General features: G+C 37.5%; 1 protein-coding gene across 10 annotated transcripts in view; it reads left to right on the top strand.

Moving 5' to 3' along the window:
* Positions 1-26,252, top strand: part of Satb1 (SATB homeobox 1) — a 95,609-nt gene that overhangs the window by 8,240 nt on the left and 61,117 nt on the right. For 4 of the 10 annotated variants that reach the window (XM_046422701.2, XM_046422702.2, XM_058572207.1 and 1 more), the window contains 4 exons: positions 15,724-15,958; positions 19,647-19,823; positions 20,591-20,717; positions 21,478-21,601. In XM_046422701.2, coding sequence (XP_046278657.1) covers positions 15,748-15,958; positions 19,647-19,823; positions 20,591-20,717; positions 21,478-21,601 — 639 coding nt within the window. In that variant the 5' untranslated portion in view covers positions 15,724-15,747. Of the gene's footprint in view, positions 1-11,335; positions 13,125-15,723; positions 15,959-19,646; positions 19,824-20,590; positions 20,718-21,477; positions 21,602-26,252 lie in introns of those variants that run through there. The other 6 variants (XM_046422704.2, XM_046422700.2, XM_058572208.1 and 3 more) reach the window with 4 other exon arrangements.

Raw genomic sequence — 26,252 nt, 5'->3', positions numbered from 1 at the left:
GGGTTATCTGAGCTCTTAATCTACACATGCCCCAGTTTTCTGGATAATTGGCTGCTTTTCTTCTTTAACTATGTGTGCTGTCATTTTTTTGACAGAAGCACCAGGGTTTCTGTTTTATCCCCATTGTCTGACCTTCAGGATTAGGTTAAGTATCTCTGTTCAGGTTCATGGTCCTTTGGTGTATGATTGTTGTAATAAACTGTAGCAGAGTCAACATAGAGTACTCCCCTGAGTTCCTTGCAGTCAGGACACCATGTGGTGGCCTTTCTGATATTCCAGAGCCAAAGTACCACCGACTAGTGGCCCAAGGCTGATTAACCTCTACCTGTTCTTTCCTATCATAACAATTTTTTTTCCAGGATGCCATTGAATAAATATCAGCTATAATTTTTGTGTAAATACATTTTCTTTACTGTAGCTATATACATTGTTTTTAAACTTTTCTAAGATTCAGGGTGCTTGTATTAACAAAGATTTCACTCCATTTCTTAAAACTAACACCAGAGTTTCAAGAGGGTTATTAGCTGCGTCTAAAACATCCTGAAAAGTTCAATCATCCTGTGAAAGTTATCTCCAAAAAAAAAAAAAAAAAAAAACACCAGACATTTCTTTTAAAATGTATTCTCATTTTAAAATGTGTGGGGCTATTTGCAGGCATTTCTATTTAGTTACACAAAAAGAAAGTATTCTTTAAGTGGTGCACTGCTGTGTGACCTATTACATTATCATGCATATTCTGTCTCTTTAAAAACACAGTCTCCTCTATTTGCCCTATTAATTGTTGATATGTTGCCATCCACGAGACAAAAATTAGAGCTGTAATTAAATAATCATGTGATGCTCCTTAGTGCCAGTGAGAGCAAACTCATTTTTCCAGGCCCTGATGGTCACTGATTATTGTATTACTACTGGCTTGCTTTATTTTTTTTAATGATTCTCTATCTGTGGCTTACCTAACTCCTGTCCTTCTTTTCAAAATTAAAGAAACTAAAAAATGTTCAGCCAGTTAATTGGCTAGAGGTCCTCAGGGACCATAAGGTAGACATACCTTTTTTGCTTTTGGTCACCTGGTAGGTTCTTTGGGGAGACTACATCAGTAGTGTGGTTGCCTGCCATTTAATTTACACTGGTGTTTTGGCTGGGATGGAGGCATATGGGGAATGCCAGGAGAATTACAAAAGGAGCCGGGTATTAAAATTCAGAAATGATTAAAATTGAAATAAAAGGATGCTGCTTCTTTGCCAGTACTCTGGCAGTCATAATGACACATAGAGATTAGTTTCCACCTTCATCTTTTCCTTCTTTCTCATTTCCTCTTGTTTATTGTTGACACATTTTCCTTATGTCTGTCTCTCGTCTCTGTGTCTTTTTGCACCATTATGCATTCCTTCTTTCTCTCTCTTTCCTTAAGCATGGAGAAGCCTACTTAACCTTATTATAACAATAACAGAATAGGTTATTAATATTTAATATGCACATGATTAAAATTTCTCTCCCTTAAACATAGGTCAGCTGTATTATTATTAACCGGCATGTAATTTTTCATTTAAAATATTCTTATTCTGCCTTGCTGTTTCTGAAATGCAGTCTACTTTAGTAGTGATTTAATACATAATGTTTAGAAAACTGTGGTCGGCTAGTGAGAAAAGAACTTACCAGTCATGGATAATCAATTATGCATGAATTCAAATGTAACAGATGGAATCTGGTGAGTTAAAGTTTCTCTTTGCCTTAGTGGTTTTTTTTTTTATTTGTTTGTTTGACACCTGTCTCTTACATATAGATAAACATCTAGCATAGCATGTGAGAAATTTCCTTGTATCTTTGTTTTGTCTTCAAAGTGAACTTAATTTTTTAAATCAAATGTAAAGGTAGATAATTTTTTATCTGGTCTTAAAGATTATCAGATTGTTTCTTCATTTTATAGATATGGAATCTGATCCTGCTTAGCTAATGAAGGATCCCTTAGATAGCTAGTGGAGTAAGAAGTAATAACCAAATCTGTTTCCTTGCCTTTTCTCCACTACTTTCCCTCTTATGTTATTTAGCCTTTCTTTCACCAGAGTTGCTTAATAAGAGGAGTGTTACATTAACTGTGGGTATAAAGGATTTCTGATGGAAACAGTGGTAGACTAGTTTTAACTGTGTAATACACTCTTGCATGACATGTAAATATTATCTGTGTACACAAATGTTATGCTATATATGTATGTTGTAGATATGTACATTTATTCATACTTGGATGTTGGCCAAACAGTTGGATTTCTCAATTTTATTAAGAATGCCATAAGATTTGGTTTTATATATCTTAAATTATAGTATATGTCAGCCTTGCTTACAGGGTTGTAATTTTTAGTGATAAATTCCCTATGTGCAAATTAAACTAAAAAGTTATTTTTGAGGGCCTTATTACCTCCAATGAGAGATAAGAAGTTCAGTTTTTATTATTATTAAATGAATATGTAGTGTTTCTGCAATTGTAGACATAACAGAAAAACAGTGGGTATTGACCATCTTTAAAACAATGCAGGCTCAAAATAGTTACAATCTGGTCCCCCTAAAAATTTTTCATAAATATGCTATTTGTTTCTCTCCCCTGTGGTATGTGTTCATATATATATATACATATATATAAAACAAATGAAAAGTCTTAACAAAATAAATAAAAATATTTGATTAAAAAATAGCCTCAAGGCTCTCTAGTTCTTTTTTTTAAAGTTATAATGTAGCATTATTTATAAACTTTTTGCTTCATATCAACTGGAAATTTGCATGCATATTTATAGTCCTTGTCAGTTATCTAATGAATAAAATTTCACAATAAATACACTAATAAAGAAAGGCACCTTCAGGATAGTTAACTTGTATAACTTCGCTATACTGTGAAGCTATTTTTTAGTATTTTATTTAATACTTTTATACATGATATCTTTTAAATTCAGCTTCATTATGTATATTAATACATAATTCCTTAGTCATGCACGTCAGATACATATACATAGATATAACCTTCAATAAAATATAGTTTATAAATGAATTTCTAATACATTAAAAATTCTACTTTATAATAATATAAAATTCCATCCTAATATAAAATCAGTAGGAATAGATGATATGAAGTAGAATTATAGATGATGTGTTAAAGGTAAAGATGATATTTCTAATGTTGTATAAGAAGCAAATACTTTAATCCTTATTACTATCATATTACTATCACAAAAATAATAATAATTGACAAATTCAAAAGTCTTTCTTTTAAAAAATTCTTTTGTTTTAAAAAATGGAATCTAAAGTCTTTATATGTGGTCAATTTGTGAATTATTATATAGGTTACATTTTTACAGCGCTGCACATCAGTGTGTGAAATCCTAAGAACTGTTTAACAGGAAGGTGTACTATTTCATGAATGATTTTTACTCTTTGGAAAAATATCCCAAAAGAACTTTTGCATTTAATATACTCTTTTTTGTTTGGGTTTTGTCAAAGCTTCCTTGTCTTCATTTGGTAATATTCTATATTGTATAAAACCTTAAAAGAGAACCATCTTCTTGCATTGGAGAACGCGCAAAGTGGGTGAGACCTTGATCTCCCATTACCCATTGCTGTTGATTATCCTTGGGTTGGGTATTCATCCTATGGATAGGTATCCAGCATAGACTGGACTGTAGCAGTCAGCAGGTAAGGACAAAGCAGTGGAAATGCATCATAGCACATTATTTCGCATGAAGGTTGACATGATATTTTCATGATACAAGCCAATCTTAGATCTAGATGAAAGATTGTTTTGATTTTTTTTAAATTATGTGTAACATAAAATATGCCATTTTGATGATTTTTTTAAACATACAGTTCAGTGACATTGATTACATTCACAGCGTTGTGTAACCATCACAATCTGCTTCTAACTCCTTTCCATTAGTCCGAGTAGAATGCGCTTTAGTTTTGAATTGAACTTTGCTTTTGCATCAGCAAATTTCAAGCTTTATAGTCATATTTAATTGTTGTTAAGCATTTGTTTCTGGTGGTGGCTTTCCTTTCCAATGGACAATTCCTGGTCTAGCAACCTGTGGTGCTGGGCATGGAAGTACAATATCAGATATTGCCTTTGGATGATGTTCCCACAAAAGTGACCTTGACTAAGGCCCACTGTAACCTCCAACTCTTTTTCCCTATAGTGAAGCCAGGAAAGATTAACAATAATATTCACATCACTAAGGAAATTTTGATATGCCTTGGCTAAAGGTTAATTGGGAAGAATAGTGTTTGACTTGAGAGGAATTAAAATCCCTTGAGCTTCCTGTGAGTATTAAAGGCACAGTAGGTAGGACTGGAATGCCCTGCAAGTGGCCCCAGGGCATAGACAATATGAATACTTTGGTTCTGCTCAAGTGCAGTGATTCAGTCTGGAAATAAATTGAGAAGCTCACTCAAGGTTGAATTTTTTTGTTGTTGTTGGTGGTGGGGGTGGGATCGGGGAGCATGCCCAACTATGTTGAAAAAGAATTAGAGGAAACTCAGATGGTTCTGGCTCCAGAAAATAATAGACTGGTTTTAGAACTGTACTTCCATGTGTAATTTTGTGGTTAGTCGCTTATGTCTGTGATGATAAATCACATACCTGCACAGGATTTCTGGCACCCCAGTAAATCTCAAGCAAGTGCCCAAATGCTAATTTATCATGGTTTCTCAAATAGCATACCTTTATTCACCAAATCAGTGATCTAATGGCTTCTCCCCCTTACTCTTTTTAGTTTGTTTGAAACAAGTGGCTCGCCTGTACATACATGCATACATACATACATACCTGTTATCTTCATTCCTTCTGTCCATCGGTCCTTCCTTCTTTCCTTTCTGTTTTCTGCATTGTGGTAATGGAACTTGTACCCAGGGGTGCAGGGTGCTCTACCACTGAACTACAGCCACACCATTTTTATTTTTATTTTGAAACAGGGTTTCACTAAGTAACCAATGCTGCCCTTGAACTTGTGAACCTCTTGCCTCAGCCTCATTGCTCACCTTCTCCTGGAGTAACTGGAATTACAGGTGTGCACCATCACACCTTTCTTAAATTTTGTGCTACTGCTGGTTCATAGAGTAGACTTAACATTTCCAAGTGACCCCGGGATTGGGGTAAAAACTTGACCTCATAGGTATCCTAGTAGGCATATTTTATTCCCTAAATTCAAAACATTACTTAACTATGGATGCCAAACCTGGTTATACCTCAGAATCACCCTGGGAATTTTAAGAAACGAATGACCAGCTCCCACCCTCAGCCATTCTGATTTAATTGCAGAGGGGTGCAGCCAGAACACCCTGAGTATGATCCCGGCACCTGCCTTGACTTCCTAAAATTGTTAGGCTGCATTCTTAGAAGCACTGGCTCATAAAAACAGCTTTTGAATTTCTTCCCTGTGATGGCAGGCACAGTGAGAGACTCCAGGAATATATACATAACAAACCACGATGTGCTTACAGCCTTGCAGTTTGGAGGTGTAGGCCTATAAAATATGGAATGTCACATTGCAAGCAGGACAGGTAGAGTGATGGAACATCAAAGGAAATAACCAACAGCTGGAGCAGGCTTTAGACAAAGAGGTGAAATCAAGCTGCATATTAAAGGAGATAGCAGAAGGGAAGTTCCCAAGTGAGAAGGCTCTGGGAGAGCACTCCTGGAGCCAGAGAGACAAAATGAGACATCCTGAAACTCTTTGAGTACACTGGTGGAGATCTCTACACTGGCAGACTCAGTGGCAATTGCAGGAATTCTTTTCTGATCCCTGTTCAATTTTGGATCTAGGTCCAGATAGAAGTACCAGTTTTGATGAAATCATTACCATTGTGCCTTGTTAGAGACAGGATTCATACTAACATCTTGAAAAGATTTGTTCAATAAATTTTTGCTAATATAAAAGTAAATTTTGACAGCAGTATTTCTGGGTAAAAGGTTCAAGTATCTTGTCAGTTTCCAGAAGCCAACTATAACAGTTGCTCTTGTCTAGATCCCCCCCAGACTAGCAAAAACATTGGTCTGTTTTTTTTCTGCTGTAATAATGACCTTTGTCTATTAAAACCATATCATAAATTACCAGTGGTATTTATATCTACCCCAAAGTAATTAGGTAGCAACTTTTGATCACATCAATCTAACTGAAACTCAACTTATTTGGGGAAAAAAAATAAAAACAAAAATATAAAGCCCTGCATGTAATGTTCATTATCATTACTCTTTTTATCTCTCCTGTAACATTTTCAAGTCTTTTGCCATTATTTTCTGCAGTGTACTATTATTTGTTTGGTATCTGGATGCCCTCCCAGTTTGAGTAAGTCTCTACAATTAAAGCTTCCAAAAGAGCCATTTCCAAGGGCAGCTATGCTTACTTAATGTGGGGGCCAAGGTAAGGGTGGGAATGACTCTGTGGTTTTTAACTTCACCTATGAGATATTTAAATGCTCATGGAAAACAGCATTTGGAGTAAATGCATATTATTCCAACTGTATTACAGGACCCTTTCAAGTACAGACATGTCTAGAAAGTTGTCTTAAATTTGTGTTCAGCAGTACACAAGTATAATTTCATGCAACTTTACAGATCTATGGGCTAATTATAAAATGGAAAAATGATCTTGATTCAGACATTATTAGAAAGTGTAATAGCCATTCAGCACCATTAAGATTCCTCCTGACCAGGTCTTGGATTCACTTAGTTGTCTTACAGGAGTTCGTTAGGTAAACACTACCCAATGGAACTTTCTGCAATGAAGAAGTGTTCTATAGCGATACTGTGCATTATGATAGCAACTGTAGTCACATGGGGGCTATTGAGCACTTGAAATATGGAGGAACTAACTTGTAAATTTTATTTCATTTTAATTCAAATTTAAATGGTATAACCACCTTCTCCCCTGTTCCTTTCTCCTCACATCTGCAATCTCTGAAATGTATTGTCAACGCACTTTGTAGTGGAAATTGGTTTCAAGTGACACTGTGAGCTATTTGCTCCTATATATTCATTCATAATCTAAATATTACAAGGATGCTGCATTACATTTCTGGTAGTATGGCAGTGAACACAGACTTCTGCTACCATAGGGATTTCAGTCCAATAAGGGAGCTATTTATTAAACTAATAATTAGCCTGTTTGTTAATTGATTAAGACTGGGATGACTGTTACAAAGGAGAAATACAAGATGTTGTGAGAGTATATCATGGGGATCAGAACTTTTTGTGGGATTAGTCAGAGAGTTGCACCAGAGAAAAGCATGAAGCTGTGTGCCTTCCTCTGGTTCAAGGCTGGGTCAGGTTAGTTGTGGGACTCACAGCTCAGAGCAAGGCAGTTAGCATGGGCCATGCCATGACCTCCCAGGATGAGGGGATCTGGTATGATGAAGCTATATGCACATGCATACTGCAAACATTTGAACTCGAGCAAGTGAATTCTTTCCTAAACTGTATGCAGTTGTGATAATGTCAGTTATAGATAATACATGATAAGAAGGTGCAAATGTTTACAGGATATTGCATTTCCTCTTCAATATATGTTTTGACAAAGTTGTTTGGGCTACATCCCCAGCGTTTCCTCCCTGCTCTTACAAATTGGAATTTGGTCCATTCAAGAAACGATGTGGAAATCAGTACTGACATCCCAGACAGACAAAATGAGACACATGACAGCAAAACATATGGCTTGAATAGACATCCTTATATGGCCAACACAGACCATATTCCCAGAAATTCATATATGGAAAACACCACCTGCAGTTAAAGCCAAAAAACAAAGAGTTGACATGACAAAAAAGAGCTATGTGCTACATAAATTGTGCTACTTTAAGAGTGTGGAGAGATAGCCAACTGTATTTGAATTTAAAAAGATGGAAAAAAAAAAAAACCCAACAACAACATGTCCTTAGAAAGTGTTATGGTGGTGAGCATTGAGCATTGCTTTACTAACACAGGCACTGACAGAGTTGCTATATCTTAAAAGCATTTGAATTCTAAATGCTTTTCTCTGTTTATTACAAATGTATGTCCTATTCAGAACTCTGAATGTGTTTTAATGCTTTCGGATATCTGCCTGCATATTTATCTTAATACGTTGCCATCTAAAACATGCAGTAGTGCTTTCATTAAGTTTTTAAAAATCTTGTATATCAGTTACAATATTTTATCTTTGCTTCCTTTGTGTAGCCAGTATGAATGCCTTCTCCATACACTCTGTTTTAACCGTATGTCCACATGTTAAACAGTTCATGTAATTGAGTTGCACTATTTCATGTTCCTCAAGTTTTTATTTTGATAGCAGTATTTATAAAGTTTAACTTTTTAAAATACTTGATTGCTTCTTTATGGGTAAATATATTCCTACGTAGAATCAGTTGATGGTTTCCCCCCTGTATGAACTTTCTCTTACATACGCCTAAGTAGGTAGTATTTTCCTAATTATCTTTCTTTTTTCTTCTTTATTTTAATCTGAGTTTACACTGACCAATAACTCAGTGGCTATAATGAATATTCTGAACTAGTAGATAGTGCATAGTAATTAAGTTCATCAATGTAGTATACTGCTAGGGTATAAAACTCTTGTATGCCATTTTACTTCTATCCTTTCTTCTAATCATAAAGTTCTGGAATACAGAATATGCTTCAGAGAAAATTATTGCGTCTATGTGATTAATAGATTCACGATTGTAATATATTGTTACTCTTTATAATAAAGTCATTATTAGATACCTTATGCTTGCTTATTCTGTTTATCATTTTCTAAGGCCATGTCAACCCCTATTACATACTTTAATGATTTGTGTTTATGAATAGGTTTGTGATTCTTGGATAAAAGTGCTATTCAGATTTAAAGACTACTATTTTATTTCCCATATTACATTAGCATTGATCAGGTCATTATGAGGCTAAGGCAAGCAGAAGGCATTCTGTCTTATTTATTTGTGTAAAATGATGGGATAAAAATAATATTTATCCCATTTTGTCTTAATATTGATATTTTCAGTAACCTTTTCTTAGGTTTTCTTATTATTATTTTTTTTTAGCTCAAATTTTGTTTTGCTTTCTTTTCTTTCTTTTTTAGTCATTAAGCTTGAGGTGAAGTTGCATGGGTGAATGGCATATTCTTTTGTAGTCCTGAAAATTTTTCCTCTATTTTTAAAATTTTGCTATTGTTTGTAAGTTTGTTCAACAGGATACTAGAATGCACTTGTCCCTACTGAAAACAAGTCAGGTTTCAGGGTAATACATCAGATATTACTAATTTGAAACAACTATTAAAATACTCATATTGGAAATTACAAATTTAACCTGTCATGTTGGGGGAAAAATCATTGTCATCAGAGATAATATCTGCTTTTTCTCTTAATTATCTTTTTAAAATACTTAAGTACATCTACCCAGAATACACATCTCCACAAAGATACTGCATTTTGCCCTTTTTGTATATTTCCTTATTGATTATATTTCTTAAGACTTTAGTTAAAATAGCCTCCTCCATATTTCCCCCCGAATTTCAACCTTTAAAAATGTAGCACCATTTAGGCTTTTTAGTAAAAATTGCCTTACATTTCTTTTCTTGTTTTGGGTGCTGTGTCTTGAGTTTGATTATCACATGTTCTTTTGCTCAAGGCTTCTGTTTATATGTGCCAAGATTCACCCTTGCCTTCCTCGATTTTGACTAACCTTTCCGGTTTGTGGGTGAAACTTGGGTGCTATTAGAGTGATATATTTTCATTGTGTTTCTCCTGAAGTTATCCTCCCCCAGGAGGCCATAATTTCCTATACTTTATCTTCTACTTTACCTTCTGCTTTTCTTAGATTTCTAGTGTAAACAGTGTGTCTAAGAGTGTATTGGTAGCTTTAAAGAGCCTAATTTGCATATTTCCCTCTTATCTCAGTACTTGTGCTAACTTGTTGCTTTTTTATGTGTAACAAAATGTTTATCTGACTGATTGTTGTCTTTTCCCTACCAGTGTATTCTACAAAATAATTCTTATAACTTTTTGTTCTTGTTTAGTGATTAAGGGCACTAAATCTTGTTTAATAATCTCAGGGTGCTAAAATGGTGGTACTAAAACCTAAACGCTAAATGACGCATATCTATTTTGGGTGAGATTGTAATGTTCTTCATTTTTATATGAGCTATATTTATCTAAAGTTCATACTTAAGTGATAATAGCCATTGATCTGGGGACTTTACCCTAGATTACAGAAAAAAATATATATATTTATTGCTACAACAGATGTATTTACCAACCCTAACTTTCCTGTCTCTCGCCCTGTGTAAATTATTTTAAGAATGATGACATCTTTTCCTTTGTAATAACAAGTCTCTTTCAAGTGACCCAAATTTTAACTCCACCACTATGGGCCTCATATTTCTTCCTCCAAAGTGTTCTGTGACTCTGACTTGTACAGAAAGCTCTTAGTCGGTTGCTTTTAATGTTCACTCTTTATAGTTTAGGGACCACCCTCCTTTGAGAATAAATATTTGGGAGAGCATTTCTAGGTTCCTGGCCTTTATTGCTCTGCAAATGTTTCTGCAACCTCTGCGCTTTTTCCTGGGAGATCCACCTCCCGACTGTCCCCTTCAGCCACTTCCTGAAGTCTTACCACCTCAGTCCTCAGCGCCTGTCACCTGCAAGACTCGGTCCCTTTCCCGCGGGGCCAGTGCGTCCTCCGCGCCCCCGCCCCCGGGCGCCCGCCTGTCCCTCGGGTGCCCGCCTGCGACGCCCCCGGAGTATTCCTTTTTGTGGCTTTTGTGGCGTGAGAGTGGGTGGTTAGTTCCCCCCCCCCCCCCGGCCCTCGCCCCCTCCTCCCCGTCACTTTCATTCCCCCCGCCCCCGAGCCAGTCCTGCCCCTCCTCCTCCACCCCGCTCCCACTCGCACACCTGCCCTCGTCGCCCGCGCGCCGCGCGCTCCCCTCCCCGCTCCGGCGGCCGCTGCCAGGGAAGCCCCCTCTCCTCCTCCCCTCCGCGCTCTCCCTGGCGCGCCTGGCGGCGGCCAGCACTAACCCTCGCGCAGCGCCCTGTTATTCTGGGTATTGTGTGTAATAAATGTCGGGCCGCCTCACTCTAATCAAGCTCATTACAAATTCTTGCGCGCCCGGGGCCGGAAATCGTGCGCTCCCCCCCACCCCCAGCTCCGCACTCATTCACTAGTTACTTGTCTTTAGGCTTTTTAACTCGCCGCCCCCGCCCCCTCCCCCAATCCCGGCCCTCCAGCCCGGGTTTTAATCCCCATCCCTTTTCCGCCTTCTCCGTGCACCCTGCCCCCCCGCCGCCTTCCTCCTCCGCTGCGCACCCCCTTCCTCCTCTTCTCCCTCCCCCCGCCGCCGCCGCCGCCACTTTCTTGCTCGCTCCCGCTCCCCGGACGCGGCGGATGAGCCGGCCCCGCTGGGGAAGGCTCCGGGCGGCGGCGGGCGGCCGGGAGGAGGCTGCGTGCTCGGGGCTGGGGCTGCGAGCGGGGTGATTTTGTATTAAAATGAGGAGGAGGAAGAAGAGGCAGCCACAGCGGCGGCGGCGGCAGCAGCAGCAGCAGCAGCAGCAGGAGCAGCGGCGTAGAGGGCTGCAGCCCGGGCGGACGCGCGGAGCCGAGCTGGGCACGGCGGCGGCGGCGACAGCGGCCGGGATGAGTCAACTAATAATTTAATGGGGGCAGAGACGGCAGCGAGGGGGAGAGCGACCGAGGGAGAGAGAGAGAGAGAAACAGCCCCGTCCGGGGACTCGCGCTCACACGCACGCACACACAAACACACACACACACCTCTCCCAGTGCCACCCAGCAACAACCGGCCTCGTCACAACAACAACAGCAACAGCCGCCCTCTAGCCTGCCCGGGGGCCGTGCGTAAAAGCCTGGGCGACTTCAGAGGACGCTTCCCACCCCCCCTTTTGCATTTCGGGAAACTCCTGATCAGTTTTGTTGGGTTTCTGGGCTTCTTTTCCCCCACACCCCCAAGTCCTAGTGCCATTGTGGTGCTCGTTGTTTACCTCGGACTCTGGCTGAGAGAGAGCTTGGCGACTTTTTTGGGGGAGGGGGCGGGGAGTTCGTCGCTGCCGAGGCGGTAGAGGTGGCTGGGGTCCCTTCTGATCTTCCTCCTCCTCCTCCTCCCCCTCCCCCCTCCTCCTCTCTCTCCCCCTCACTCACTGGTCTCCCCAGACGCTCCCAGCCCCGCGTCAATGGGCAGGGAGAGGGTCCTCGGGGCTGTTGTCAGCGAGGGCGGAATCAAAAGTGGCATTTTAGTGCCTTTCCGGGGCTTTTCTCGCGACCCTCTGCCCCTCACCCTCTCTGTCCCCTGGTAGATGCCCTCGTTGGGGGTGCGAGGCTGTAGGGAAAAAGTTTAAGGTTTGTTAATATTAGTCGCTATCTCTGGGGAGGGGGTGGGGGCGATTGGCAGGGAGGCGAGGTGGCCTTCCCCTCTCCGCGTTCTCCGGGGTTATTGGAGAATAATATTGCAAGTGACAGCCAGAAGTAGACTTTCTGTCCTCACACCGAAGAACCCGAGCGAGCGGGAGGGAAGAGAGAAGAGGGGAATTTTTTTTTTTTTAAAAATCTCCTTCCTTTTTGGAGACCTTGTCCGCAGTGATTTTTTTTTTCTTCTTCTTTTTTTTAAGAGATTCCTCAGTCACCACCTCGCCTCCCCAGCACCACCACAGTGTACAGCTCATAACGGGTTTTGCTTTGTTTTTACGATTCCCCCCCCCCAACGAATCACTTGTCAGATCAATTTTATCTTCTCCCTCCTCCCTACTTCCCACTCTCCCCTCCTCCCCATCGAAAACCCCGTTCTCTGAGGTTAGACATTTTACAAATCATAAACGTTGATTTTCGAATTGTGATTTTTTTTTAAACCCCCTCTCCCATGGCTACTCTTCTAGACGTTTGTTTCTGCCCTTCCCCCGCTTATGGGGGGCGGGGGTAGGGGAAGAGAAAATAATACAATTTCAGGGGAAGTCGCCTTCAGGTCTGCTGCTTTTTTTTTTTTTTTTTTTTAATTAAAAAAAAAAAGGACATAGAAAACATCAGTCTTGAACTTCACTTCAAGAACCCGGGCTGCAAAGGAAATCTCCTTTGTTTTTGTTATTTATATGCTGTCAAGTTTTGAAGTGGTGAGTTTCAGGTCGGTTTTGCTAATTTCACTCAGTAAAACTGCAGTGTTTCTGTTTCTAGATAGTACTTTGCTTCTTTGTCTCTTTAAAAGGTCACAGTGAAAGCTTGGCCTGGATCGTGCCGGCCATATGGAATGGATAAGGGCACAATCTCTTAAAATGTGATTATTGGGTTCTGTGGGGGCAAGAGAGGCGATCCAGCAAGGAAACTCATTGAAAAGGATCCCACAATGCAAAAAAATAGGTTCTTGAAGCCGAAATTTCGTGCTTTTATTTCTTTCTTTTTAAGGGAAATAATTGCTGAGACTTGAGTTTACTGTTTCATTCAGTAATTATCATATATGGTCTTAGTTTATGGGCAGGGAAATGGGATTTTGAGAAAGTAGCGTGCTTTCTGTGTGCCAGCCAGACGTTATATTAAAATGGGTTTTTAAATGTGTAACTCAAAAGAAACTCTTCAGCCTGGCATCTGTTGAGACCATGGTTAGTTTCTGCTGCTGTCAGTCCAGGCAGGCCTGTTGGAGGCTGCTCTTTTCAATTCCAAACTGAGGTTTGGTGAACTTTAGCCTTGGGCATAGACTTTAAAGGAGTAAATTGGGTGTTTTATGTGCATGTAATTTTGCTTTATAATGTAAAGCTTTTTACTGGATGACTTAGTGTTTAATAGATGCTCATAGGTGGATATTCAAAGGACAATTTTGCATGACCTATATGATGTTTTGATTGTCAATACATTAACTAAATTATAATCTATCACTTTCATTTGCTCTACAGCTTATAGTGCTGTTAAGCCTCATGATTACTTAATATGTTTTGTAGCATTAACTTTGATGCTGCTGTCTACTTGCCTCCACCACATTTTTTTTTCTCTCAGGTTGCCCCAAGGGTTAAAGATTTTCTTTTCAAATTATGTTTTAAAATTTGTCTTCTGCTCTAGGGTAAGGCAACCAATTTTAGAAAAAGCAGCTCTGCATTATAATCCACATGGAACATTATAAAGAGTGTTTTGAATAAGTTAATAATCATCACTCTCTAATTTTGGCTTTAGACTGCAGTTTAATATAATGGAAAAGAGTAATCTTGATAAAAAGTGGTTAAAAAAGGCACATTTATTGTTAATGAATCTCATAACCAAAAACAGATGGGACCTCGATCAACGGTAAACCTTTAGTTCTTAGCGTGCCACCCTGGAGTCAAAGATAAATAGCCATTATTATTTCTCAAACTTTATAATTCTTCAGTTGGCATTCTTAAAGTTGATTTTAAAACTCCAGATTAACATTGCTCCCCCACTTTTCTTGATTATATGGGACGAAGTATTCTAGTTAAATGGAAGGGAAAATGTTTATAGGAAAATCATGCTAACACAGACTGGCTTTCACAAATCTAGATCTAAATAGCTTTGGTATAAAATTTTTTTAAAGAGTACAAGATATGTCAGATTATCAGACAGCTAGAAGAAAATGGTAACTAAATTCTCTCTGGTTTTCCTTAGTATGTTCTCTTTAATGTTGATAAGCCCACTACTTAATGTCTGATAAAAGTTCATGAAATAATTCTTCTCACCTTTTCTTATCAATTCTAGTTAAAACTCTGTGTTGGAAGTGATTTGATACTATGCTAGTTACTTTTATTGGAAGTAGTATGAAAATTGATGCCCATATAAAATATAACCGAAGATAATATTTGGTTTATATAAAAATTAATTACAATGTTAACTTTGTTGCATACTGAGATTATTTTTTGATGCTGGAGATTGTGTTTTATCAGTATCATTAAGAATTTTTTGAAAATGAGCTTGGCTCTTCAATCTACTGTTTATATCACAAAGTATTTTCAAGTTTTTGGTTTTTAAATAGCATTCTATTAGTAATGGACACTAATATTGGACAGTAATATTGACTCTGAAAGACGAATTGTAATACTCCTGTACCTAGGATATTTGAGGAAACCCTCTACTTCTTCCTGTTTGCTTAGGGGTGAAATGATCTAGTCACATGTTTGACCCAAGCCTCCACCAGATCTTTAACAGGTTATAGGAACTCTTGAAACTTTAATAGCCGAAAACTTTTTCTCAGCATTATTAACTTGTGAAGCCAATGGGGAGTTTAAAAAGCACTGAGATGTTTGCTATCTTCTTTTGAGATTTTTTTTCCATAAAATAAAAATATATGTAAAACTATAAACACGTGCATTAAATTTAATATTTTAGACTGTGATCATCTTTCCTGTGATAATGTTGCTGTTATAAGTTTGTAATTTTTAAAATTGGGACCACATAAATATAACTTGTTATTCTTTTCAGCTTGTATTTATTCTTGTTTTAAAAGTAAGCCCATTTTTCTTGCTTTTAGTTGTGTTTATGGATGCCACATTATCTTTTTATTCATGTGTGTTGGTACGATTTCCACAAATTGTTCTATTAACTTGAATAGAAATGTACTGCTGTCATCTAGAAATGTAGTAACATCTATATTTTATATAGGGTAAGCAATTTTATAAATACATTTGTGGAGAGAAATGTTTAGAGATAAAACATCTATGTTGGACACATGTATAGGCACAGACCCCCATCCAATTGTAACATGTCTTCTTTTTAAATTCTGGCAGGTGATCTTTAGACAGTGACTGAGTATGGATCATTTGAACGAGGCAACTCAGGGGAAAGAACATTCAGAAATGTCTAACAATGTAAGCGATCCGAAGGGTCCACCAGCCAAGATTGCCCGCCTGGAGCAGAACGGGAGCCCACTAGGAAGAGGAAGGCTTGGGAGTACAGGTGCAAAAATGCAGGGAGTGCCTTTAAAACACTCGGGCCATCTGATGAAAACCAACCTTAGGAAAGGTAAATACTTTGGAGCCAAATCCTGGAAAGCTGCAAGCTCCGGTGTCTACACAAGGTCACTGTGTCGGGGTACTGGTGTATTCTTTTCCTGGATTCTTTCTGATCTGAAATGAGTTACATTCTGGGTTGTAATGTCAATCATGTGTTGAAAGTGTATGCTCAATTCCTGGGTGGAGCCTCTGACTGTATTGAAGGTTGGAATCATTGGACTTTTTTGGATGATAAGGATTTAAGGAATTAAATATAATAGTCTTAGTTTACACAAGTGTCCATTTATAAGGTGTTCCTGTCATAAAGACTATGTAGGTGGCTGTTGCTTAAACTAACCCTGATGAAGAGTAGGACACTTAGGTTGTTTGAGGACCGCCCTAGCTTTTCATAGGATTAGTAGTTGTAAGGCAATTTCAGAGATCATGGAAATCTTACATAAGATGATATAAAAGTTTGGTGATGTCATTTTTGTGGTTTATTTTCTGAAGAGCAAACTCATTATTTAGCAGTAAAAAACCTGATGATTCTGGTTTTAAAATTTTGGCTATGTTTGGGTATTTTGGGTAAAGGAAGGGCAGATTTAGGCAAGTTTATAAAGAGAAGATGTGCAAGCCTGCATGACTCTTTTTCTACCAGTATTAAATTGATGAAGTTTAACAACTTTGTGTTTGACATTGTTGTTCCAGTAAAGCAGTGCCTATGGAGGTATTATGTATGTGCTTCATAAGGGTCTTTATTTGGTCTATGAATAACATGTATAAGAATCAGATTTTCCTTACATCTGCTAAGCAAAGGATAAAAATGCCATCTTTTAGCAACCAGGAATATTAAGTAGATAAAGTTAGAAGGCAGAGGAATTTCATTGTGTTTGATGCATAACATTTATCATACAATCATTTATTTTTTCTTGGTTTGGCGAAAACAAAGAATATATTGATCCTGAAATGAACAGACACAGCAGTCCGTATTGTTAGATCTTTATCTATTAAAAATGGAAAAACAGCACTTCAGCAAATTCTTTGGCCTCTACTTATGATTACCCTATTTATTGATTGTTTGCCAAGAATGTATGCATCTTAAGAAAGCCAGGGTAAGAGCATTAAAAATATAATTTATTACAGCTTTTCAAACAGAGTGCATTAATATTGTACTGTGAAGCACTGGGGCTCTATAAAAAAGACTTTCTGACGCCTGCAAACATATAAGTTCCATAAATTCCTAAATAGGAGATTTCAGCTGTCTCTGGTATTATGTGATATTTGCACAGCAAACTTTAATGCCAGGACAGTTTTAGACAAGGATTCTACAGACTTCACTGCTCCTTATGGCAGACGTGCTGTTTACACAGGCTCATAAACCTTCAGCAAAAGCTTCTAAGACTGCCTTCAGGTTTAAATCATGTGGTATTTTTAGCATTCAGCAGTGACCAGTGCTCTCCCCTTTTAATGCTGGAAGGTTATGAAGTTGCTGTAGTTGGAAGTCTTGCCAAACACTAGCACGAATAATCAGACAGTTCAGAGAAGGCTCCTGTTTAGCATTACTCCCAGTAACAGGAGGGTAACCGTGACAGTTTGCTAGAAGATTTAGCAGCTAGATTTGTAATTAGATGATACTACTGTTGCTTTATCTATAGCCACCTTTATTATCTATAAAGGTGCCTGTGAATGTGATCAGTAAAATACAAAGTATATCCAGTATCTCTTAATAGTTCGAAAAGCCTACAGTTATGTCATGGGTCTGCGGAATTTTTTCATAGGTCTGAGAAGCAGCATGTAGTAGAACACATCTATTTCATGCCATAAGAGGAAAAATCAATGTATATCTTTTTGTCATACTAAACCAACTCTTTGAAGACATCACAGAGGGAGGAGGAACCACAGTATAGTAATTTCACTTCCTACTCAAATGCTTTTTGAAAAATGTATTCAGAATGACTTATTTTAAAATGCATTTTAATTGTAGAAAAGTCTGTGCTAAATCCAAATAACGAAATTACTAAAGCCTTTTGGTGGTTCCCCCCACCCCCCGCACCATCATCTTATTTTTCATGTGCATGGTTTCTGTTTGACAGGTGCTAGATAAAAATTGTGGCTGAGATGAGAAAGCACTACTAGGAAAAAGGGGTTGAATATTTTCATTTGTTTAGGAGATTTTGCCAAAATACCTTCAAGCCAAGGAAGAAATCACCAGTTTGCATATTGCTATTTTTGCTGTGGTCTTCCCAAGCCGTCTTCTGATCCCTGACGGGTTCTCTCTCTGGTATAAAACAGCTGAATGAATGACAAGAATATTGGCAAGCTCTGCGGCTTGTTTTTCATGCCTTGCCTGTTGGTACTTCCGAATGAGTTTGTGAGCTTTTCTAAGTAAACCTAAAGGGGTTTATTTGTCAGGGCTAGAATCTCTTGTGAACAGTTCACTAAAGCTTTGGTGAAGACACACATGTGGAAAAATGTAGCTGTTTTATTGCCGGCTTTTGTTCATCAGAAACAAGCAAATAGAGAATTTGTAAAGGGCCTCTCTGGTGTCAGTAGGAAATCCTGATTTTCAGCGACGGTTGGTATGCACTAGGTATCTTCAGAAGTTGGTAGGATTCTGCAAGTCCAGAGGACAGAGAGCTTATACAGGCATGGATGTTGTAGGACTAATTGGGGATCCTGGGTGCCCTGTTAAAGTAACCCGTGTCATCATTTATGCTAAAGATGATACCCTCCTGGCAGTTTGCCACAGTACAGTTCAGACGCATCTGTTTTTAACCCTTTTCTGTTATCATTGGAGGTCTGATAGTGCACTGCATAAACACCTTGAGAACTACAGCAGTTGATAATTTCAGTTTCTGGAACAAGCCTCTTTTCTAACAGTGGTATGGTCTGTGCTTATTAATCATTTGGCTACTGAGTTATTACACTGGATTAAAGTAAACTAGGAGAGAGCACATCAAATCCATGCAGATTCCTTGATCCTAATATACCCTGATGAGGCCAGTTTCCTTTTCTCTTTCTCATTTTTATCATATCTACTGAGATAGTTAATTTTAAAGACTTAAGGTCAGCATAGTGTCTTTTTTAGTCAGGTAGATGAAATGAGTAGTCACAAAAGTAAATGTTATTTATCTACATGGTGCACATATTGAAATTACATGTTAGAAGTATCAGTTTGGTTTTTTGTTTCTTTTATGGAACCAGTGGGAGTAAATATCTCAAGAAACAAGAAAATGATCATTTTATAGTCAAAGATAATTTGTTTGGACACAAACAGGAAAAGTTTATTATTAACAAAAGCATGTAGGCAGCAAGAAGGTGGGTTCAGACAACTGCAGCGAGTTGTTTGCATACTGTAAACTACTCAGCAAATGAGATAAGACACACTTATTTCTCTCTTGTCAGCATTATTATTTGATCAAAAAGGTAATTCTGCATTCATTGCTTTTGGAAAATGCACTGTTAAAATTAGAGCAGGGACCAAGTTATCTTAGGACCAAGTTCACATTCTATTTGAATATTTCTCCTACAACTTAAGAAAAGATTATATATATTTATATGTGTGTGTGTGCCTGCATTTTTCTGCCCAGTCTGCCTTGGAAGCACAGACTCTTCTCACTGTTGTGAAGATTTGTTTTCATAGCTTAGGTTTTCCTCCCCCTAGACTGTATTTCTGAAAATTGTTGTTTTCTGTCTCTTTTTCTCTGCCTTTTTGATAGGAACCATGCTACCAGTTTTCTGCGTGGTAGAACATTATGAAAACGCCATTGAATATGATTGCAAGGAGGAGCATGCGGAATTTGTGTTGGTGAGAAAGGATATGCTTTTCAACCAGCTGATAGAAATGGCATTGCTGTCTCTAGGTTATTCACATAGCTCTGCTGCCCAGGCCAAAGGTAAATAATGCATACGTGGGGTTGGAAAAATTGCTTGGCATCCTTTGTTTACCTCGAAGAGAAAGCAGTGAATATTTTTATTCAGATAACTGTAGCCTGTGTTTTACATTGCTTCCTTATAGACTGTGACTTTAAAAAATTGGCTTAATTCAGTTTGGTTTAGTTAACACACATTTTGCTCATGTGGAATGTCGAGGTAGATTTTTTTTTTAAATTACTTCAGCTGAATCATTAGTATGCTTATTGACCTTAATAATCTGCTCCACTGAGGACCCACAAGGAAGTGAGGAGCGTATTTGAGCAGATGGACTGTTGAGAGTCAATTTGCATTTATGACTGAATATCTAGTTCTGTTTCTTTTATTCTGTTTCTGATGGTTTTATGGGCTGTAAAGTATTTTTCAATGCTGATTCCCACTGCAATAGAGAATCTTATCTAAATCGTAAAGCCATTTAGAACTGGTTCGGCTATGTCTTATTAGAACTTTCTTTAAGTTAGGAAAATGTGGCCTTATGCATAGGTTTTATTGATGGGGTTTTATTTCCAAAATAATAAACAACCCTATAGTCATTTACATAATTTCACGATTTGGAAAGCTAAGCTGTGAATATTTTCATTGACCTGCCTTTTAGAGGGAAGGGAATCATTCAAACAGAAATAACAATATTGCTTGTGGTGGGGGCAATGGAGGAAAAAAAAAAAACTTCAACTAGATATATTATCTGAGAGTAAAATATTCAGTGACATATTCTCTTTATCTGGAATAGGGCTAATCCAGGTTGGAAAGTGGAATCCAGTTCCACTGTCTTATGTGACAGATGCCCCTGATGCTACGGTAGCAGATATGCTTCAAGATGTGTATCATGTGGTCACATTGAAAATTCAGTTACACAGGTGAGTCAAGGCAGCGATTCTAGGGCAAAATATTCTCTTTACCTGGTCTTTTGAAATAAAGCATCTCTGGGCAGTCTTCTGTTTTTATTTAACCTGAATTTCAGAAACATTAATCCAGATTGATTTTTTTTTTTTACCTTAACTCCTTCTGCTTTTTTCCTTAACTTCAGTGTATAACACCTCTCCCCAAATTTGTAGGTTTTTGCAGGTTATCAAAAGGCAGGACTTTTTTTTTTTTTAACATTTAGTCAATTAAATGATGCATTACAAGAAGGCATTTTACATAAAGTTTACTTAAGAAAAAAATATTTTTGCATATCATGAGCAGTGCCATCTGTGTACATTTTGTGAAAGAATGCCTTATTCACTATTGCTTCGATCTTATTTATTTATATATTTTTTTCCATTTTAGTTCGTATGAACAGAGTAATGAAAGGAAATCAGTTAATACGTTAATGCTTTTCACGGTGGCTCGTGAGAAAGCAGTACACCTTAAATTGTCTTCCCAAGCGCATCAGAGCAGGAAGGTAGAAGTAACATGAAAAAATAGCCACCACAGGCAGCTGATGTATAATTCATGCATCGATACAGCAGATGTGTTGTATAAAGTAATTAACTAATCGGAACAATCAGGAGACCGAGAGCAATCTCCAGATGCATCTGTTTGATGCGCAAAATGAAATCTGTCTGTCTTAAAGGAATGTTCTGCAGCGGGATGCAATCTTGTAATAATCCCCTTTCTAATCTATGTCTCAAATAGTTGCCCCAAACTAGAAGACTTGCCTCCCGAACAATGGTCGCACACCACAGTAAGGAATGCTCTGAAGGACTTACTGAAAGATATGAATCAGAGTTCGTTGGCCAAGGAGTGCCCCCTTTCACAGGTACTTAGCATAGCATGTGATGAATAATAAGGCGTCTTGGGAAGCCTCGACTGGAGGTGTGCTGGGGTTCCACAGTTTAAAGCAACTGGTACCTGAAGCAGGAATGTGCCAAAAAATGCCAAGTGACTTGACCATGGGTGACCTTTTAAAATATTCCTGATTCATTCTGATCACAGAGCCTTTATAGGAAAAACATTTGAGTCCAATACTCTGCTAGCTAGTTTTTAAATTCATCTCCTGAGTGCTCTGAGCATGGTAGCTATATATTCTCTGGAGTGCCCTTTTTAAGGAAGAGTCAAGGTGGTAAGATTTCCTCAGAGCTGCATGGGAATGACTGTCATTGTTAACATGCAGAACTTCACCATGCTCTCTGAGTAAAGAGTACAGTTATTGGCACTTTAGTTCATTGCACAGAAATGGAAAAGGAAGTATTTAGTAAAAATAATTATAAAAATAAGAACAGAAATCTCTTTCCTGGATCAAAAGGTCAAATTAGTTATTGCTCATTGGGATTTTATAGCCAGTTTTGTATCTTTTTTGGGGGGTTGCGGGGTAAAACAGGATCTCCCCCCACCCCTTCAGAGATGCCTATTATACCATTAGTGATTTTTGAAATGAGACTGATATTATTATTATTATTATACTATTCATTTTGGAATGAATGTTTGTGGAGGGTAACTAAAACTCTAGGTAGGGACTACCCTTGCTTCCAGATTAAAAACCAAACATAATTTTTATAATTCTCTGATGATTTCAGATAAGAAGAAAAGAAAAAGAATGCTGTGGGCCTGTTCTTTATAGTCTGCTTACACGGTCACTATTAATGTGTTATAATTCTGTCCCTCAGTGCCCAAACCCATTTTAAGGTCATTTCATGATATATGGTATAATAGTGCTGGTCTAACTAGATTTTTAAGTTTTATTTTAATTCAAGTTTAAAATGGAATTCTGAATATTAGTCTGTTAGTCATTTGACTTGAATTGTATGACTCTGCTGTCAACATTTCTGCAGTTGAAAGAGACTCAAAGTATATTTCTACTATAACCTGAGTAGCAGATGTATATTTAACGTAAAGCTCATGAAGATTACTGAGTACCTTTGGAAGGAAGCTTGTGGGCTTTTGTGCTGCTGTTTCATGGAGACTCCATGCATTTCAGGTGTGCAACATGAGTCCTACAACATTGTTTTGATGTTCATTAGCAATTTTAGGATGTGGCAAATTCTAAATTAAGCTGTAGCCACAGATTAAATATTTTCTGTGTATGTTAAATATCCCTTTCTTGCAATTTAGAGCAAACAATTTTTTGTCTGTTAATTCAGTTACACCTTCAACTAATCTGTTTTTATCTTGCCTCTCTGACCCTTGTAATAGATAGCACATGAATCTATAACCATCAAATAAGAATAATTTAAATTAATTAATTGGACTTAACCAAAAGGATGACATAATGAAACAGGGTGACTCTTCTGGAGTATTTTACAGACAACTCCAGATAACAAGTCACTTGATTATTAGCATATGGACATTTGAAATGACCTAGGACTAAACTTTGTTGTTGTTGTTATTTTAACTCAGAGTTCAAATATAATGTAGGCATCCAGTATAGGAATCTCATGTGTCTTCATGTTACTAAATATCCCATTGATCTTAGAAGTAAATTTATAGACTTAAGGCATCTACTATGAGCTGGAGAAGAGGATGCTAATACTAATATTTATTGATAGTATAAGGGAGAATTACTTGTTAAATGGCACCAACATTCAGCCAGTAAATTCTGCCTTACTGTTGCTTATGAATATAATTGTGAATTTACTTGATGTGATCATGGAAAATGAATTGAATGCAGACAATTTTAAACAGAATGACAAAATGAAATTTAGGACTTGGTTTTGAAGTCATATGTTGGTGAATTTCTTTCAAGAGGCATTGGGAAGAACACATAACCTTGTGTAGCTGAAGACCCCACCCTAATAATTCAGTGATGGAACTAGGCTGAAATTTCAATGTGAGTTATTATTACAGTCTTCCTTTCTTAAAAAAAAAAGAAAGAAAGAAAGAAAAGAAAAAACGGGAAAAAGAAATCAAATTTTAGCAATGGCTAAATTTTGAAAATTTTTTAGCATTTAATTATTTTAGCATTTAATATTTTGAAAAAAAAGCAGCTTTTCTAAATGAGGGGACTTTTTGTATTTTAAATTTATATTTTGCTGCATCATCTTCTGCTTATTTTTTAGAATGAATTCATGAATCTAATACTTGGAGTATTTCCACTACAAATTATTTTCCATTTACTTCTCCATTATATTTTTTAAAACGAGAGATGATTATTAACATGAGCGATACAGGCTTTCTAAGGCCTAAACCCAAAATGTATAGTGACTTTGATGAAATCACTGTTTCTCCTGTTTGAGATTTGATGATGTAGATATAATGGTGAAAAATAAATATTGCCTTACTCTTGTGCAGAATGGAACTCAATACCAAGAAATGCTATGAGATGGCTTTACTTCTCCCACAGAGTTTTGTTATTCACTCATGTGAGAAATTTCAGCATAAAATTCAGTATTCACATTTTACTGTATGTTAAAGGTTTGGTTTTGTTTAATGTAATAAAATACTTTAGGAGCAAGAATGGCTACAGGCTCCCTGAATGTTACATTCAGCAGAAAGTCAACTTTGTGGGCAGGTAGAGTCCCTCCAGAGACCAGAGGATGAGATGGAGGGAATGGAATGGGAAATCACAAGGAATTTGTCTGGGTGTTCAACACCCCCTGCCTCCAACACTCTTAGGAGGATTGTCTGACACTTGCTAAGCAAGTGTCCAGTTGGACTTGGAGTCTTAGAATTAGAAGGGATTATCCTTCCTAGGCTCCTCCTTTGACAATCAAAGGAGCTAGTGTCCCTAGAGATTAAAGTGAAGGTGCTGGTTAATGACTGACCCCAAAGTCCTAATTTGCCAAGTCTGTGTCCTTGCCCCATGGTAAATCTTGAAGTGTTGATTTTATAATGGATACTTATGTTTTGGTGCAATACTTATGTTTTCTTTGCTAATATTTGCAAGGTTTTCTGCAGCAGAAATTCCATAAGTGGGTATGTAGTTTGATTTAAAACCCATACCTTTATTTCTGCTATTACTTTCCTATCATAAATCTGCCCAAATAGATTGACGTGTGTTTAAGTTCTGTGTATCATGCGTTTGTTTATTTTTATGAAATGTTCTAAGACATAAAAAAAAAAAAACTGCTTAGTTCATTATAGATCTGAGGTTGGGTGTTTTGTTGTTGCTTTAGCTTTTTTCAGTGGATGTGGTTAGATAAGTTGGATGTCGTATTCTAAACTGCAACCGAGTAGGAGAAAACAAAGTCTGATTTGGGGACAAGAAAGCCTGTAGTTGGAAACTTTCAGAGTTCTGGATTTGGGAGGTAAATTAGGAGGTAAAAAGGACAACATTTTAATTTATAGTGAAACATTTATATTTTGATGTTAATTTTCCCTGGAGTTTTAGACATTGAATTTAAACTTTGGCTAAAGATATACATTCTGATACAGGGATAGATCATTTTGTTGCAAGTAAAAGGTCAGCTATTATTTCTACAGCCTAATGTTTTCTTTCTAAAAAATATTCAGGTCCAATATTTCTCAGAGATTTTAATCTGCAGTATCCTTCTTTCCTCCTCGTCTTTAACACACACACACACACACACACACACACATACATACACACACACACACACACACACGACTTTCACTTTTTTTAAGGCATTGGATCATTTTCTATTTCATTTCTCACTTGGTGAAGAGAGATTTCCAAGCCAAGTCCTCAAGTGAGTGAGACTTCTCAATTTTATTTTCAATTAGTAAAATATATGTAAAATAACCTTAAATCCAAACATTTCTTTTAGAAGTAATATTAAGAAAGGTGATTTTTCAATTTTCCTTTCTCTGACAGCTTCTGAGAATCTAATGTAGGTTCGATTTTTTTTATTAGTACTAGCAAAACGGATAATAAAGGAAACTGCCTGCCCTCCTGAAGCTTAGCATGAGGTTGATTTTCTGAAACTTGACAGTCATTTCTATATGCATATAATAAACTAAATGTTCAGTTGACTTTTCAGTATTATAAATAATACTGGTGCAACAATTTATTGTTATGGAAGTGTTTTTCTTAAAAATAAAATGGACTGTTGTTTCAGTCCCAAAATTATGAAGAAATGTTTCTTTAAGTTTTAAAAAAATATTAAAAATCACATTCTTTCAAGAGAATATCCAGCATCATTATGAATATTATTGTATTTCATATGCGTGACTAACCTCTGAAATTTATTCACATATTCATACATTTATTCACTCAAAAATATGTATTGAAAAAGTAATCTCAAAGAGTATTGACAGTCTGCTATGCCAGGCATCTAATTTCCTATGTCATAATGAGGATAACACATCTTAATAGTTGGATAATAATACATGATTAACTTTCATGTAGTGCTTTTGATGTATATAGTGCTTGTATCACTCTAAGTTGTAAGTAGATAGTTTTGTTCAAAGGAGGACGCTGAGGCCCAGGATGCTGAAGTGAAGGCAGTGGCTCTGTTGGTGGTAAAGGACAAGGGCAAGATGTCATTGGCAGAGCCTGGGAGCTTAACCAAGTG

This window comes from Marmota monax, unplaced genomic scaffold, assembly GCF_021218885.2.
Source record: "Marmota monax isolate L192 unplaced genomic scaffold, Marmota_monax_Labrador192_F-V1.1 WCK01_AAM20220418_F8-fsc00278, whole genome shotgun sequence".
NCBI classification, from domain to species: domain Eukaryota; kingdom Metazoa; phylum Chordata; class Mammalia; order Rodentia; family Sciuridae; genus Marmota; species Marmota monax.
Note: the sequence above shows the minus strand (reverse complement) of the source record. Positions and strands in the feature narration are given on the sequence as shown.